The 17,402-nt window shown below is 43.5% G+C and overlaps 1 protein-coding gene across 1 annotated transcript in view; it reads left to right on the forward strand.

The window, feature by feature from the left end:
• The window catches only part of LOC130283435 (FRAS1-related extracellular matrix protein 1-like), a gene marked incomplete in the record, with an annotated part of 184,651 nt that overhangs the window by 24,805 nt on the left and 142,444 nt on the right, over positions 1-17,402 (forward strand). Inside the window, 10 exon segments of the mRNA XM_056532930.1 lie at positions 330-424; positions 3,709-4,016; positions 4,610-4,803; positions 6,085-6,408; positions 7,215-7,323; positions 10,066-10,197; positions 11,667-12,011; positions 14,278-14,420; positions 16,741-16,937; positions 17,028-17,118. Of these exon segments, the coding sequence (XP_056388905.1) occupies positions 330-424; positions 3,709-4,016; positions 4,610-4,803; positions 6,085-6,408; positions 7,215-7,323; positions 10,066-10,197; positions 11,667-12,011; positions 14,278-14,420; positions 16,741-16,937; positions 17,028-17,118 (1,938 nt within the window).

Here is a 17,402-nt window from a genome sequence, read left to right on the forward strand (position 1 = left end):
CAGAAAGAGCACCCATAGCTACCTAAGGGCCCATGTAGATGGAGAACTTTAAACGTGGCCCCATCTCTCTTCCCAATTTTATTATGTCAACCTCCGCAGGGGCCACAAAGTAACCAAAAAGGGTCAGAGGACCAGATACAAGTTCATGTCGCCTTTACTTTCATTAAGATATGGAAGGGGGGAGGGGTGCAGACCTGTGAACCATTGTTTAGGAGAGGGCCCCTTTATGATCTGCACATTACCCTACTATACACCCCTGGACAACATGATGAAATCTGGACGTACATTGGCCCCAATGGGCTCATTTCTTACCCTTCATTTGTTTACAGGGATTTGACTGCCATTTCCTCCCGGATGAAGTTAAATATTCGCACAATGGCTCCCCAATACTGGACGAGGATGAGGTGATGATGAGGGTGTACAGGTGAGTGTGCGGACATGGAATACCAAATCTATCCCCTATCTATCTCATATCTATCTCATATCTATCCATCTCATATCTATCTATCTATCTCATATCTATCTATCTCATATCTATCTATCTATCTATCTATTTCATATCTATCTCATATCTATCTCATATCTATCTATATCATATCTATCTATCTATATCATATCTATCTATCTATATCATATCTATCTATCTATATCATATCTATCTATCTATATCATATCTATCTCATATCTATCTCTCATATCTATCTATCTATCTATCTCATATCTATCTATCTCATATCTATCTATCTATCTATCTATCTATCTCATATCTATCTATCTATCCCATATCTATCTATCTCATATCTATCTATCTAAAAAAAAATCTAAATATAAGCAGCACATCAAGCGGTATTCGCTGGAAACAGATACGGGGTGCTCACATTGGAGCCTGGGTCCACCGGTTTCTTTATCCAGATATGTAAAATAGGATACAGCACACCACAGATGCAATCAAGGTGATGGTTTATTCCATTACGTGCAAAGACAACGTTTCGCCAGCCTCACACTGAAAAAGCCAGTGTGAGGCTGGCGAAACGTTGTCTTTGCACGTAATGGAATAAACCATCACCTTGATTGCATCTGTGGTGTGCTGTATCCTATTTTACATATCTATCTATCTATCTCATATCTATCTATCTCATATATATCTATCTATCTCATATCTATCTATCTCATATCTATCTATCTATCTATCTCATATCTATCTCATATCTATCTATCTATCTCATATCTATCTATCTCATATCTATCTATCTATCTATCTCATATCTATCTATCTCATATCTATCTATCTATCTATCTATCTCATATCTATCTATCTATTTATCTCATATCTATCTATCTATCTCATATGTATCTATCTCATATCTATCTATCTATCTATCTATCTCATATCTATCTCATATCTATCTATCTATTTCATATCTATCTATCTCATATCTATCTATCTCATATCTATCTCATATCTATCTCATATCTATCTCATATCTATCTATCTATCTCATATCTATCTATCTATCTCATATCTATCTCATATCTATCTATCTCATATCTATCTATCTATCTCATATGTATCTATCTTACCTACTGTACTTAGTATACACATTTTTAAGGATTATTAGACATTACATACAAGCCGTTCCCCATGGGTGTGTCTGGGTTTTGCGGCTCTTCCCCTGTGGCCCTCCATGGCGTCTGACCCCCGCCTTAAGTCGTAGAATTGCGTCTGGATGTCCTATAATACCTGGAAAACGTCACTTCACAAATGACTTTATTTCCTCACCCGCCATTTAACGTCGAATGATAAAAATGTCACCGGAGGCGTTAAAAACCGTAAAGAGAAAAAAAAGAAAGCGATTTGTTTGTATAGTGCGGTAAAGTGATCTCGCTTTAAAGCCGGTCCAGGATGTTTAAATGAAAGTGTTTCCGTTCTATCAAAGCTGTTTAATTTCCTTCAGGCAGTCGCCCAAGAGATTGGCGCTGAATGCCGGTATTTTATGCAGAGCGTCTCAGATCTCTCGCTGAAGGGAAAGGCTTTTATGAGCCACTAATGTAAAAGGTTTTAGAAGAGAAAGGTGTTTACGAAAGATAGGAAGAGGCGTTCTGTACGCAAAAGTTACCATGTGACGCACACGAAAGTCTGAAACTTCTCTATTACTCGCAGCCATTTGAGTGCATGGCTGTACGTTAAAGTGGAGGGCAGGGTTTCCCAAGCAGCGTGCCTCCAGTTGTTGCAGAACTACGACTCCCAGAATGCCCGGACAGCCGAAGGCTGTCCGGGCATGCTGGGGGTTGTAGTTTTGCAACAGCTGGAAGCTCGCTGGTTAGGAAACACTACCCAAAGGCTCTATGGCCATCCTGGGAGTTGTAGTTTTGCAATAGCTGGAGGCACACTGGTTAGAAAACACTAGCCAAAGGCTGTTTGGGCATGCTGAGAGTTGTAGTTTTGCAACAGCTGGAGGCACACTGATTAGGAAACACTGCCCAAAGGTTGTCCGGGATTGCTGAAAGTTGTAGTTTTGAAACAGCTGGAGGCACACTGGTTAAGAACCGCTAGCCAAAGGCTGTCTGAGCATGATGGGAGTTGTGGTTTTAAAACAGTTAGAGGCACACTGGTTAGGAAACACTGGCCAAAGGCTGTCCGGGAATGCTGGGAGTTGTGGTTTTACAACAGTTGGAGGCACACTGGTTGGGAAACACTACCCAAAGGCTCTATGAGCATCCTGTGAGTTGTAGTTTAGCAATAGCTGGAGGCACACTGGTTAGAAAACACTAGCCAAAGGCTGTTTGGACATGCTGGGAGTTTTGCAACAGCTGGAGGCCCATTGGTTAGGAAATACTGTCCAAAGAGTGTCCAGCTATGGTAGGAGTTGTAGTTTTGCATCAGCTGAAGGCAGACTGGTTAGGAATCACTAGCCAAAGGCTCTATGGGCATCCTGGGAGTTATATAGTTATATATTAGATATATATCTATATCTAATGTTATACAAAATACAAAATGTTATACAAAATCTGCAATTTATATATATAAAGTGATCAAAAAGTCCAATTAACAAAAAAAAAGAGCCCTATTGAAGTAGTACAATAATAGAAATAAACTATTCAAGCATGCTTTGTTTTAATTGTATTGACCCACAGAATAAAGATGATATGTCAGTTTTATATAATCGGGAATCCCCCCCCCCCTCCCAAAGTAGAAACATTTTGGGTTTTCTTTCCTTTCCCCCCACTAATAATAATACTTACCTAGCCCTGGTCCCCCGATCTTCTCTCTGCTTCCTGTTTCCTTGTTGATCGCTTAATGAGGTGGATGGGGGTAATGGCCTTCGAGAGGGTCTCAGTGAATAAATTAGTGAACACTATTATCTCTTATGATTATATGGTTTATAAGAATACTGGTGGCCTTTAAAAAATGTTATAAAATGTGGTCCTGATGGTCTGATCTCCCATCCACTAAGTATCCCCTAATAGACACCATAGGTAAGAGATATTAAAAACTGCTCTCTGTCTCCAGGTTGTGTGCGGTATTACAATTTGGCTTCATTCACTTCAATGGAATTGATCTGCAGAACCACACCCAACCTGGAGACAGACGGGAGTGGTTTTTGTAAGAAATTAGCTCTGTTTTTCTATTCCTGGATAACCCCTTTAAGACTGGACCCTCAAACCGTGAAATGATAATTGTTCTATCTTTTTTTCTGTCTTTTTCAGGTTTTCTGATCAGGAGACCATTGTGGAAAGTTTTCTCCTTGAAGTAAAAGTTAGTGAACCTACGGCTGGTATTGTATTGGTGCAAAACTCTCTAGAAGTTCCAGAGTTTTATGGGATCTCATCCAAACCTTTGGATAAGAACATTCTGTCGTTCAAGACGATCTCCGAGAGACCTGGGACGAGTTGTGTGGTCAGGACTCTGGTCTCAGACTTAAGTCTTCCCGGCTACGGGCAAGTCGTGATAGAAGGAACAAAACGGGACAGTAGCCGAGTATTGGGGTCTCCAGGGAACCTACGAGTGAGAAGCTGTGAGTATAATGTGGTGTCGGGTGAGGGTAATGTGCAAATTAACCTTTTCGTGACGCCGGGGAATGGTTAGCCTATACTCCGTCTGAGGTTGAGCCAGCATCTCCTGCAGCAGGTGCCGGGGCCGAAAACATCACACTGCCGCTCAGCCTATCGCCGGCCGTGTCGGGACTTCGCTGCGGCCGGTGAGTGCAGTATGACTCACCGACCACCGGCAACCATGAAGAGGATCACGGCGGAGACCTGAGTGGGTTACCGGAGGCACCAGGGGAGCGAAGGAAGGTATGCACCTGTTTATTTTTTTACTGCCAGCAGTATGGAGGACAATTTTCCCATCCTGGAGTTCTCCTTTAAGTGGGACAGGTGCAGAAAAAGGTCAGGGGCTCAACCCCCTTTTGAGCCTATGTGTGCCCGTCTCTGACCTCGCCAGAGTTGTAAAGGAGCCAGATCCAGATGGGCGGCAGTCACCAGGTTTTTGATCCCACCCCTGGAATGGTCCAGCACGACAACTAAAATGGGATGAATTTTGGTTTTAGTTATTCCCAGTGATATTAGGAACGCGCCAATGTATTCATTTTGTATCTATTTCACTCAGACAGACAAGAGCGATGTTCTGGGAATCAGGCCTGCCATCCCGGCTTCAAGGAGATGAAGTCGCTGAAGACAAACTGTGAGGATTTCTTGGAGATGGGACTGAAGTACGAACATCTGAGTCCTCCGTCTCCTGACGTGGATTATATCCCTCTCCAGATCCAGCATCGTAGCCAGGACAACAGGAAACAGCTGCAGGTCCGATGTGTTTAGGGACCATGTTATACACCGCAAGGAGATTTTTATCTTTTACATCTTTTTTTTTCTTCATTTTTTTTCCTTAAGTTTCTTGTTCTTTTTCTCCATTTCCATCTTCTTTTCTTCTCCTTTTTCGCTTTCCATTTTCTCATTCAATACTTTTTTACACTTGTTTTTTTCTGCTCCTCATCACTTCTGAGTTTTGTTTTTTTCATCTTCTCCATTTCCATCTTCTATTTACTCTTTACCATCTGTATTTTCTTCTTTTCCATTTCATTTTTCCAGTTTCTTCTTCTTTTCTTCTTCCTCTCCTTCTTCTTGTTTATCTTCCATGTTTTCTTATTTCTCTTATTTCTCCACTTTTACACATTCTATATTATTTACCTTTTCATCTTATATCTTCTCTATGTTCCCACCGTAACTTGTGGGTTTATGTCCTGTCTTCTTTATTTCCTCCATGTTCTTCTTCTTAATTTCTTTTGCTTTGTTTCCCTTATTCCTCGTCCAGATCTAATTTCTTCTTATCTCTTATTTTTACTCTTAAAATATTCTTCCCTCCCTTTTTATCCTTTTTTTACATTTATCTTTTGATCTTCTTTTTCCATCATTCTTCACCTCATTCTTTCCTTCTTTGAAAATATTCTTATCCCCCTTCATCATTATCTCTGCTTTCTTTCTTTCTTTTTCTTTCTTTATCTTTCTTTACTTCTTTTTTTTTGTTCTTTCTTTTTCTTTCTTTCTTTCTCTCTTTCTTTTTCTTTTTTTTCTTTTTTTTTTGTTTTCTTTTCATCCTCCTCTTTATTCTTCCTTGTTATTTCCCCTTTTCCATCTATTTCTCTTTTCCATCTTGTATTTTTATCTTCCTATTCTTTATTTGTTATTCTCTTTGACTTTTATCTTTCTTCTTTCCCAGGTTCTTTTTCGTCTTTTGTTGTGTTTTATCTTTTTCTTTCTCTGCTTCTTCCCATCTTCACCTTCTTTTGCGTTTTCATTCATTTCTTTTCCTCTCCCTCATCTTTCTCTACTGGTTCGTCTTCTATCATTTTACATTTACTTTGATTCTATCGATCTTATCCTTGTCGTCTCTTCTGCTCTTCTCCTCTTTTTCTTCTCCTAATTTTTGTTTCATTTCTTTTCTACTTGTCCAGTTCCTAAACTTCCTCCTATTCAACCTTCTTCCATTTTCTTTCCATTGATCCTGGTGCAGTGATAAAATATTATTTCTATGTTATATGAAGCTTCTACTCAACATGAATTAAATTTCTTCCAACTTTTTTCCAGTCACAGAATGTATGGATTCCTGTAAAGATCTCTGGAGCCGTTCCCAACACCCCTCCCCGTGCTGCCTTCATGCCATCGTTTATCTTGGAGATTGACCAGTTTATCCTGACACCGCTAACCACAGCCACTCTGGACGCCGAGGATGATGAGACTCCTAAGAACAAGCTGGTGTTTCGGATCAGTAAGGCGCCACCACAGGGTTATATCACCCACCTGGATGACCAAACCAAAACCATCACATCCTTCACGTGGCAGGATCTCCATGAAATGAAAATATCCTATCAGCCGCCGAGCACCCCCCACATGGAGAGACGCAATTATGAGGTAAGATTAGCGTTGCCACCTTTCTTGCCCATAAATACCGGCCATGCTAATTTGCATAATTCATTATATATGCGTGACATCACAGGATAAGCATATGCGGGATAAATTTTGTCCTATTCAGACCCCTATAACTTTTATTTCTCCTTATATGGGCCTTTATGAGGCAAATTTTTTGCACCCCGATCTGTCATTTTTATCAGTACCATTTTTGTTTCGATGGGACTTTTTGAACGCTTTTTTTTTAAATCAAATTCAGGAGTCGAAGATAGTTACTAACTTCAACTCCAAGCATGCCCTGATACAGCCTGTGGCTCAGCAGCTGCCCCAAACAAAACTACAACTCCCAGCATGTTGGACAATATAGTAGTATTTAGTATAGGTCAGTGTTTCCCAACCAGGGGTGCCTCCAGCTGTTGCAAAACGACAACTCCCACAATGAAATTGTAGTTTTGCACCTCCCACCATGGAGTTGTAGTTTTGCAAGCTGGGAGTTGTAGTTTTGCAACAGCTGGAGGCACTCTGGTTGGAAAACACTGGTACATGTTATAGTGAAACATTCCGGGAGTTGGAGGATTGGTTGGATAAATACCGCCAGGGTGGCAAACCTAGGTGGGACCCATCATCATGTACTGATCTAGACTGGATCAAACGGGTGTATGCAACAGTCAGTCAGTAGGGCCTCTGTGGAAACGATAAAGTGTTCCGACCCAGGTTGGACGTGTCCTACATTCATGTATTTATCTTTACAGGAAGGATCCGGAAAGATCGTTCTCACAACATGTAACTTTCATTTGCTTTCTTTTTAGGTTGAATTTCAAGCCGTCGATGGTCATTTCCTAACAAGTCCCCCTATAATGGTCCATTTCTCCATAAGGACTGCAGAGACAAATGCTCCCAGAGTGTCTTGGAATATGGGTAAGTACCGTTATTTTTTTTTTTCAAGAAAAGTGGCAACCCTAAAATAGAGACAAGTGGGAGGTCACAAACTGAGAGTTACTTAATGGAGGAGCAGGATCTACAGCAGCTAGGGTTGCCACCTGCCATGCCGGCCATGCTCATTTGCATAATTAATTATATATTCGTGACATCACGGGATACACATATGCAGTGGAAATTTTGTCCTATATTGACCCCTATAACTTTTTTATTGCTCCTTATACGGTCCTGTATGAGGGCTCATTTTTTTGCGCCCCGATCTGTAGTTTTTAACAAAACAGAACCATTTTTGTTTCGATGTGACTTTTTGATCGCTTTGTTTTTAATTAAATTTAAGAGTTGCAGTTAGTTACTAACTACAACTCCCAGCATGCCCTGATACAGCCTCTGCAGCTGCCCCAAATGAAAACTACAACTCCCAGCATGTTGGACTATATAGTAGTATATAGTACAGGTCAGTGTTTCCCAACCAGGGGTGCCTCCAGCTGTTGCAAAACTACAACTCCCAGCATGTTGGACTATATAGTAGTATATAGTATAGGTCAGTGTTTCCCAACCAGGGTGCCTCCAGCTGTTGTAAAACTACAACTCCCAGCATTTGGACTATACAGTAGCATATAGTATAGGTAAGTGTTTCCCAACCAGGGGGGCCTCCAGCTGTTGCACAACTACAACTCCCAGCATACTGGGAGTTGTAGTTTTGCAACAGCTGGAGGTGCTCTGGTTGGGAAACTCTGGTATAGGTTATGGTGCAACAGTCCAGGAGTTGGAGGATTGGTTGGATAAATTATATTATTAATATAAAAATACCGTCAGGGTGGCCAAAATACCGGCTGTACCGGTAAAATACCGGCCAGGTGGGAACTCTAACAGCAGCACAGAATATTTTAGGATTAGAATACACTGGCGACTTGTCCAATTATTTGGTGAGGACGGGAATGGAGACAAGTGGGAGGTCACAGATTGAGAGTTATATATTGGGAGGAGCAGGATCCCCGCAGCACAGAGTGTTTTAGGAGGAATTCGCTGATCTTGTGGTGATACAACTGATCCCAATGAATGACTATCCCCAATGAATGACTATCCCCAATGAATGAATATCCCCCATGAATGACTATCCCCAATGAATGACTATCCCCCATGAATGACTATCCCCAATGAATGACTATCCCCAATGAATGACTATCCCCCATGAATGACTATCCCCCATGAATGACTATCCCCCATGAATGACTATCCCCCATGAATGACTATCCCCAATGAATGACTATCCCCCATGAATGACTATCCCCAATGAATGACTATCCCCCATGAATGACTATCCCCAATGAATGACTATCCCCAATGAATGACTATCCCCAATGAATGACTATCCCCAATGAATGACTATCCCCAATGAATGACTATCCCCCATGAATGACTATCCCCCATGAATGACTATCCTCAATGAATGACTATCCCCAATGAATGACTATCCCCAATGAATGACTATCCCCCATGAATGACTATCCCCCATGAATGACTATCCCCCATGAATGACTATCCCCAATGAATGACTATCCCCAATGAATGACTATCCCCAATGAATGACTATCCCCCATGAATGACTATCCCCCATGAATGACTATCCCCCATGAATGACTATCCCCAATGAATGACTATCCCCAATGAATGACTATCCCCCATGAATGACTATCCGCCATGAATGACTATCCGCCATGAATGACTATCCCCAATGAATGACTATCCCCCATGAATGACTATCCCCCATGAATGACTATCCCCCATGAATGACTATCCCCCATGAATGACTATCCCCCATGAATGACTATCCCCAATGAATGACTATCCCCCATGAATGACTATCCCCAATGAATGACTATCCCCCATGAATGACTATCCCCAATGAATGACTATCCCCAATGAATGACTATCCCCAATGAATGACTATCCCCAATGAATGACTATCCCCAATGAATGACTATCCCCCATGAATGACTATCCCCAATGAATGACTATCCCCCATGAATGACTATCCCCCATGAATGACTATCCCCCATGAATGACTATCCCCAATGAATGACTATCCCCAATGAATGACTATCCCCAATGAATGACTATCCCCCATGAATGACTATCCCCCATGAATGACTATCCCCCATGAATGACTATCCCCAATGAATGACTATCCCCAATGAATGACTATCCCCCATGAATGACTATCCCCCATGAATGACTATCCGCCATGAATGACTATCCGCCATGAATGACTATCCCCAATGAATGACTATCCCCCATGAATGACTATCCCCCATGAATGACTATCCCCCATGAATGACTATCCCCCATGAATGACTATCCCCAATGAATGACTATCCCCCATGAATGACTATCCCCAATGAATGACTATCCCCCATGAATGACTATCCCCCATGAATGACTATCCCCAATGAATGACTATCCCCCATGAATGACTATCCCCAATGAATGACTATCCCCCATGAATGACTATCCCCAATGAATGACTATCCCCCATGAATGACTATCCCCCATGAATGACTATCCCCCATGAATGACTATCCCCCATGAATGACTATCCCCCATGAATGACTATCCCCCATGAATGACTATCCCCCATGAATGACTATCCCCCATGAATGACTATCCCCCATGAATGACTATCCCCAATGAATGACTATCCCCAATGCACACGCTCTGCAGGTCTGAACTTACTGGAGGGTCAGTCGCGGCCAATAACCTGGGATGTGTTTCAGATCGTGGATAATGATAATATTCACGCTGTCCGGCTGGTCATCGTTGACGGGTTACATCACGGACGTCTCACGGTTAGAGGTAAGCGATTCGTCACCCGGGTAACATCATTATTCTACTTTGAAACCGCGCGGACTCCGGCAGCGTGCGAGAGGAAGGATCAGCAGCACCGAGCATTTCAGGAATATAATGGGGGAGATTTATCAAAACCTGTCCAGAGGAAAAGTTGCCCATAGCAACCAATCAGATCGCTGCTTTCATTTTTCAGAGGCCTTTTCAGAAATGAAAGCAGCGATCTTATTGGTTGCTATGGGCAACAACTCAGCAACTTTTCCTTCAGGCAGGTTTTGATAAATGTCCCCGTGGGTCGTGTAAGAATTAGTGACCTATCTAGTCATGTGATGACAGGGCCGCATGTGGGTCATGATGGGAGAAGTGGCATGGAGACAAGGGGGAGCGTCCAGTTTAAGGGTGCGTTCCCACCTGGCGTATACGCTGCGTATTCCTCGCTCACTATACACACAGGGCTTTCCGGCGGCAGCCCTATGTGTGTAGTGAGTTTTGGAGGCGGAGCCGCATGTCATCACGCCTGCAGATGGCCCCGCCTCCAAAACTCCCTACACGCATAGGGCTGCCGCCGGAAAGCCCTGTGTGTAGCAAGGAATACGCAGCGTATTTCCGGCTGCTACCGTAAATTTAGTGCAGTGTGAAATACGCTGTGTATACGCCAGGTGGGAACGCACCCTAAGAGTTATAAAATAGAAGAAGCAGTATCCACAGCAGCACCAAGTATTTAAAGGGGTACTCCGGTGGAATGCACATGTTTTCAAATCAACTGGTTCCAGAAAGTTATACAGATTTGTAAATTACTTCTTTTAAAAAATATTAATCCTTCCACTACTTATCAGCTGCTGTATTCTACAGAAGTTCTTTTCTTTTTGAATGTATTTTCTGTCTGGCCACAGTGTTCTCTACTGACACCTCTGTGTCCATGTCAAGAACAGACCGGAGCAAGAGAGGTTTGCTATGGGGATTTGCTCCTGTTCTGGACAGTTCCTGACATGGACAGAGGTGTCAGCAGAGAGAACTGTGGTCAGACAGAAAGGGGGGGGGGGGGAAGAACTTCCTGTGGAGCAAACAGCAGCTGATAAGTACTGGAAGGATAAAGATTTTTGAATAGAAGTAATTTAGAAAGTCTGTATAACTTTATGGCACCAGTTGATTTACATTTTATTTTTTTTATTTTTTTTACCACTGTACCCCTTTAAGGAGAAGTGTATCTGACCTGTCCACTCAATGGGGCTACATGTGACTGAGACAGTTTCATGGTGTAAGGAGGAGAATGGAGACAAGTGGAAGGTCCTCAGCGGCGCAGAGTATTTCAGTAGAGGAGTTTGCTGATCCCTTGGAAAGCCACAGACTGACAGATACGCAACAAGTGCCTGACCCCAGCAGCACAGAGTATTTCAGAATATGAATGCTTTGGTCTGTCCATTGGGCTGAAAGACACCAATCTAGAATCAATTCTCTTTGTATTTTTTTCCCTTCAGGATCGAAGGCTTTTACATTGACAGTACAGGACATCAAGGACGGCGCCGTCCGCTACCACCACGACGACAGCGACACGACCAAGGACCACATCGTATTCCGTATTTTTGACGGCAAGCACACCATACGCCACAAATTTCCCATAAACATCCTCCCTAAGGACGACAGCCCGCCGTTCCTGGTCAACAACGTTGTGTTCGAAGCTGTCGAGGGCGGCGCCATCGCCGTAGAGAGGGACATGTTGATGGCGTCGGACTTGGACTCCAGCGACGACCATATTCTTTACAATATCACGAGGCCACCTAAGGCCGGAGAGCTGGTGAAGAGATATTCTGCAGAAAGTCCAGGTGAATGAACCCGTGAACACCACCAAATACATCCATTACTATCCTCCCGTAGTCTAGGCTAGTGGTCTCCAAAATGTAGGCCTCCAGATGTTGGAAAACTACAACTCCCTGCATTCCCAGACAGATGTTGGTTGTCTGGGAATGCTGGGAGTTGTAGTTTTGCAACATCTGAAGGCCCAAAGTTTGGGCCTACTAGAATAAAGAAACTTTTGTAATACCATATAACATATCTTACCCGGTATCAGGCCTGGTGCAAGGATTTTGCCACCCCTTGACCTCACCCATTGGCCATGCCTTTTGACACGCCTCACCTAATGGGGTGACACACTGTAACAAACCTCCTCCTCATGTAATCTCCTTACTACTGGGGTGACACCCTGTAACAAACCTCCACCTCATGTAATCTCCTTACTGCTGGGGTGACACACTGTAACAAACCTCCTCCTCATGTAATCTCCTTACTACTGGGGTGACACACTGTAACAAACCTCCTCCTCATGTAATCTCCTTACTGCTGTGGTGACACACTGTAACAAACCTCCTCCTCCTCATGTAATCTCCTTATTACTGGGGTGACACACTGTAACAAACCTCCTCCTCCACACCCCCTGAGGAAGCCATTCAGTGGTGAAACGATCGTTGGGGTTGGTAGGTAAGGTCTGGCATACTTGTTCTCTCTGGTCCCTGGGTTTGATCCTTTGTGTTTACTCTTTCCCTGCCCTTGTGCTTGCGTTTAGCAGCCATCTGGTGCGTTTCCATTTTGACTTATACTATTATTGCCCTGTGACCTCGCATTTATATCCATAATCAGTACCTCTCTATACTTAGTTCCAGTCCTCACCTACCCATCTGCAGTATTTTCTGGTGCCTTGTTTTTATTCTGTATTTATGCTATTGTCTTTTAATTAATGATATACTCCAATAAAGATTTTGTTAACTTTCTCTCATCTATTGTTTAGTTATTTATCTGTGCATAATTTTTTCTGTATTTTTGGTGGTGCTTCTATTTTGCACATTACTTACCTCTTAGAGGTATAGTCTCTTATGTAGGTGTTTACTGTAACAAACCTCCTCCTCATGTAATCTCCTTACTACTGGGGTGATACACTGTAACAAACCTCCTCCTCATGTAATCTCCTTACTACTGGGGTGACACACTGTAACAAACCTCCTCCTCATGTAATCTCCTTACTACTGGGGTGATACACTGTAACAAACCTCCTCCTCATGTAATCTCCTTACTACTGGGGTGACACACTGTAAGAAACCTCCTCCTCATGTAATCTCCTTACTACTGGGGTGACACACTGTAACAAACCTCCTCCTCATGTAATCTCCTTACTACTGGGGTGACACACTGTAACAAACCTCCTCCTCATGTAATCTCCTTACTACTGGGGTGACACACTGTAACAAACCTCCTCCTCATGTAATATCCTTACTACTGGGGTGATACGCTGTAACAAACCTCCTCATGTAATCTCCCTACTACTGGGGTGACACACTGTAACAAACCTCCTCCTCATGTAATCTCCTTACTACTGGGGTGACACACTGTAACAAACCTCCTCCTCATGTAATCTCCTTACTACTGGGGTGACACACTGTAACAAACCTCCTCATGTAATCTCCTTACTACTGGGGTGACACACTGTAACAAACCTCCTCCTCATGTAATCTCCCTACTACTGGGGTGACACACTGTAACAAACCTCCTCCTCATGTAATCTCCTTACTACTGGGGTGACACACTGTAACAAACCTCCTTTTCATGTAATTACCAAAACACTGTAGTGACACACTGTAACAAATCTCCTCCTCATGTAATCTCCTTACTACTGGGGTGACACACTGTAACAACCCCCCTACTCATGTAATCCCCTTAATACTGTGAGGAGGGGGGGCTTAGTGGCAGGGTTTTGCAGGATGGGCGGGTGCTTCAGATGTTGGCTAACTTTATTGCTGTGGGCAGAGCGGCGCCCCCATCATGACTGCGCTCTAGGTGGCTGCCTATTTTGCCGGCCCTGCCCAGTATATATAGTCTTCATCCACTTACGTCATTAAAAAAGTTTTTTTTAAAAAGGAGGGAAAGCAGGATCAGACTACACAGGATTTGTTTGTAGTCTGTAACCATGGAAACGCATAGGTCTGCACTACAGCTGTATACCCATAATGGTTTTAGATTGTAAATCAATTATTTGCAACATTGTGTCACCTTTGATTTCGGATACATTAACACAATAACAATTACGGTGTATAATTTTAGGGGTTCCAGTAGAGACTTTCCTGCAGAGGGATCTGTTCCGGGGACTGATATATTACAGACACTTTGGGGGAGAAATCTTCCAGGACACCTTTGAATTTGTGTTATCGGACAGTCACGACCCCCCAAACTATTCGGAGAGACAGGTGAGTGTAACTATGGAGCGCGAAGCCTCCGCGGGACATCGGAACGTCTTTCTAGTGAACATATAGGAATAGATGTGATCGTCATGGAGATTGTGAGGACTCGAGTGGTGGGGGGGGGGGGGTTCGTTTTCATGAAGAGAGGCTAAAATTACATGGGAGGGACAAATATTCATTAAAAAGAAAGACTAATAGTCATCAACAGGGACTAATATTTTCTCAGAAGGACTATCACTCATGAGAGGAGACACATATACACAAGAAGGGACTACTTTTATGAGGAGGACTGATATGTGTGAATATGAACTAATATTCATGAGGAGGGACTGATATTTATGGGGAGGGACTTATATTTATAAGAAGGGACTAATATTCCTTGGAAGGGACTAATATTCATGGTGAAAGACTAATACTCATGAAGAGGGACTAAGTGTGAATATGGACTAATATTCATGGGGAGGGATAAATATTCATGAGGAGGGACAAATATACACAAGGAGGGACTACTATTCATGAGGAGGACTAATATGTGGGAATAGGTGCTAATATTCATGGGGAGGGACTGATATTCTTGGGGAGGGACTGATATTCATGGGGAGGGACTGATATTCATGGGGAGGGACTTATATTCATGGGGAAAGATTAATACTCATGAGGGGGGACGAATATTCATAGGGAAGGACAAATGTGGTGGCCCAGTACGGGAGATGTTACCCCGTACTGTCCTGTCAGGCAGCCTCCCTCACTGTCCCCGGGGCACCTTGCACCTGTTTCCCCCTGTACATATGTTCTGCAGTGTATTGTATTATAAAATGTGTTGTAAGAGTTATACCATGTGATATGTCATGTGATTGTTACCCAGGAGGTACCTGGGTGACCTATGAGCTCCCTGCTAGTCTCCCCCATATAATGACCTATGGGCTCCCTGCTAGTCTCCCCCATATAATGACCTATGGGCCCCCTGCTAGTATCCCCCATATAATGACCTATGGGCTCCCTGCTGGTCTCCCCCATATAATGACCTATGGGCTCCCTGCTAGTCTCCCCCATATAATGACCTATGGGCCCCCTGCTAGTATCCCCCATATAATGACCTATGTGCTCCCTGCTGGTCTCCCCCATATAATGACCTATGTGCTCCCTGCTAGTCTCCCCCATATAATGACCTATGGGCCCCCTGCTGGTCTCCCCCATATAATGACCTATGGGCCCCCTGCTGGTCTCCCCCATATAAGCCCTGGGTGGAGCTTCTCTCTCTTCTGCTGAGGTCCAGTGCAGTCTTGTCTAGTGTGTGTGTCCAGAGTGTTGGAGACCTCAAAGTCCAGTCCTGCAGCCGCCATCAAGTCAAGTAAGATAAAGTCACAGCTTTATGAGTCAAGTCAAGTCAGTCCCTGTCATCTGTCAAGTCAGCGTGGTCTGCATTCAATTGTCCAGTCCTACTACAAGTCCCAGCAAGCCCTTAAGGTCTCTGAGTCACTGGTCACCTCCTTGAGCCCTGGCTGAACTGTATAGACTTTACCATCCGTCTACCCTCAGTAAAGCTACCGCTGTCCGTAACTTGGCGTCTGAGTCTTTATTGCCCCCGTGCCTAGCCCAGGATCCAGCGGTATACCTTCGGGTGGTTATAGGCTAAACCACACCCTGGCATCACGAATACAAGGGGTTAATGCCATCTGCCCCTAGGGTAACAACATCTGCCCTCATCACACACTGTTACCACACAAATATTCATGGGAAAAGATTGATATACACAAGGAGGGACAACTATTTATGAGGAGGACTGATATGTGTGAAGAGGAACTAATATTCATGGGGAGGAAATAATATTCATGAAGAGGGACTAATATTCATGAGGAAGGACTAATATTCATGAGGAGGGACTAATATTCATGAGGAAGGACTAATATTCATAAGGAGGGACTAATATTCATGAGGAAGGACTAATATTCATGAGGAGGGACTAATATTCATGAGGAGGGACTAATATTCATGAGGAAGGACTAATATTCATGAGGAGGGACTAATATTCATGAGGAGGGACTAATATTCATAAGAAAGGACTAATATTCATGAGGAGGGACTAATATTCATGAGGAGGGACTAATATTCATGAGGAGGGACTAATATTCATTAGGAGGGACTAATATTCATGGGGCGGAAACAATTTTCATGGAGGGACTAATATTCTTGGGGAGGAAACAATATTCATGAGGAGGGACTAATATTCATGGGGAGGAAACAATATTCATGAGGAGGGACTAATATTCATGAGGAGGGACTATAAACATAAAGGTCACTAATATTCCCAAGGACTTCTTTCTAGACAGTAGTCATTCACATCGCTCCGGTGAAGGATCAGCTCCCTAAAGAAGATGCAGGAACAATAAGACAAATATCGTTGAGAGAGAACGAGATCGGCCGGGTCACCAGGAAGAACCTCCATTTTATCGATACGGAATCTCCGGACAGCGAGCTCGTGTTCACCGTCACCTCCCCCTGCTACTCCGTCACAACCCCGGGGTGGGCAGACGCTTATTATATCGTCACAATCTATAAGTCATATCTGTAACATAACAAAACATGTCTCATTATTCTTCTTTCCTCTTATAGATTACAAGATGCCGGAAAACTGATTTTTGTTGACACCTCAAGTCTATTAGAAAAGGATCCATCTATTCCCAGCCTCAGCTCCTTCACTCAGGTATATATGGGGCTCCAGGGGTGGGCTGACTACACTCGGGTATATATGGGGCTCCAGGGGCGGGGCTGACCACACTCAGGTATATATGGGGCTCCAGGGGTGGGCTGACAACACTCAGTTATATATGGGGCTCCAGGGATGGGCTGACCACACTCAGGTATATATGGGGCTCCAGGGGTGGGGCTGACCACACTCAGTTATATATGGGGCTCCAGGGATGGGCTGACCACATTCAGGTATATATGGGGCTCCAGGGGCGGGGCTGACCACACTCAGGTATATAT

This window comes from Hyla sarda, chromosome 7 (genome assembly GCF_029499605.1).
Source record: "Hyla sarda isolate aHylSar1 chromosome 7, aHylSar1.hap1, whole genome shotgun sequence".
NCBI classification, from domain to species: Eukaryota; Metazoa; Chordata; class Amphibia; order Anura; family Hylidae; genus Hyla; species Hyla sarda.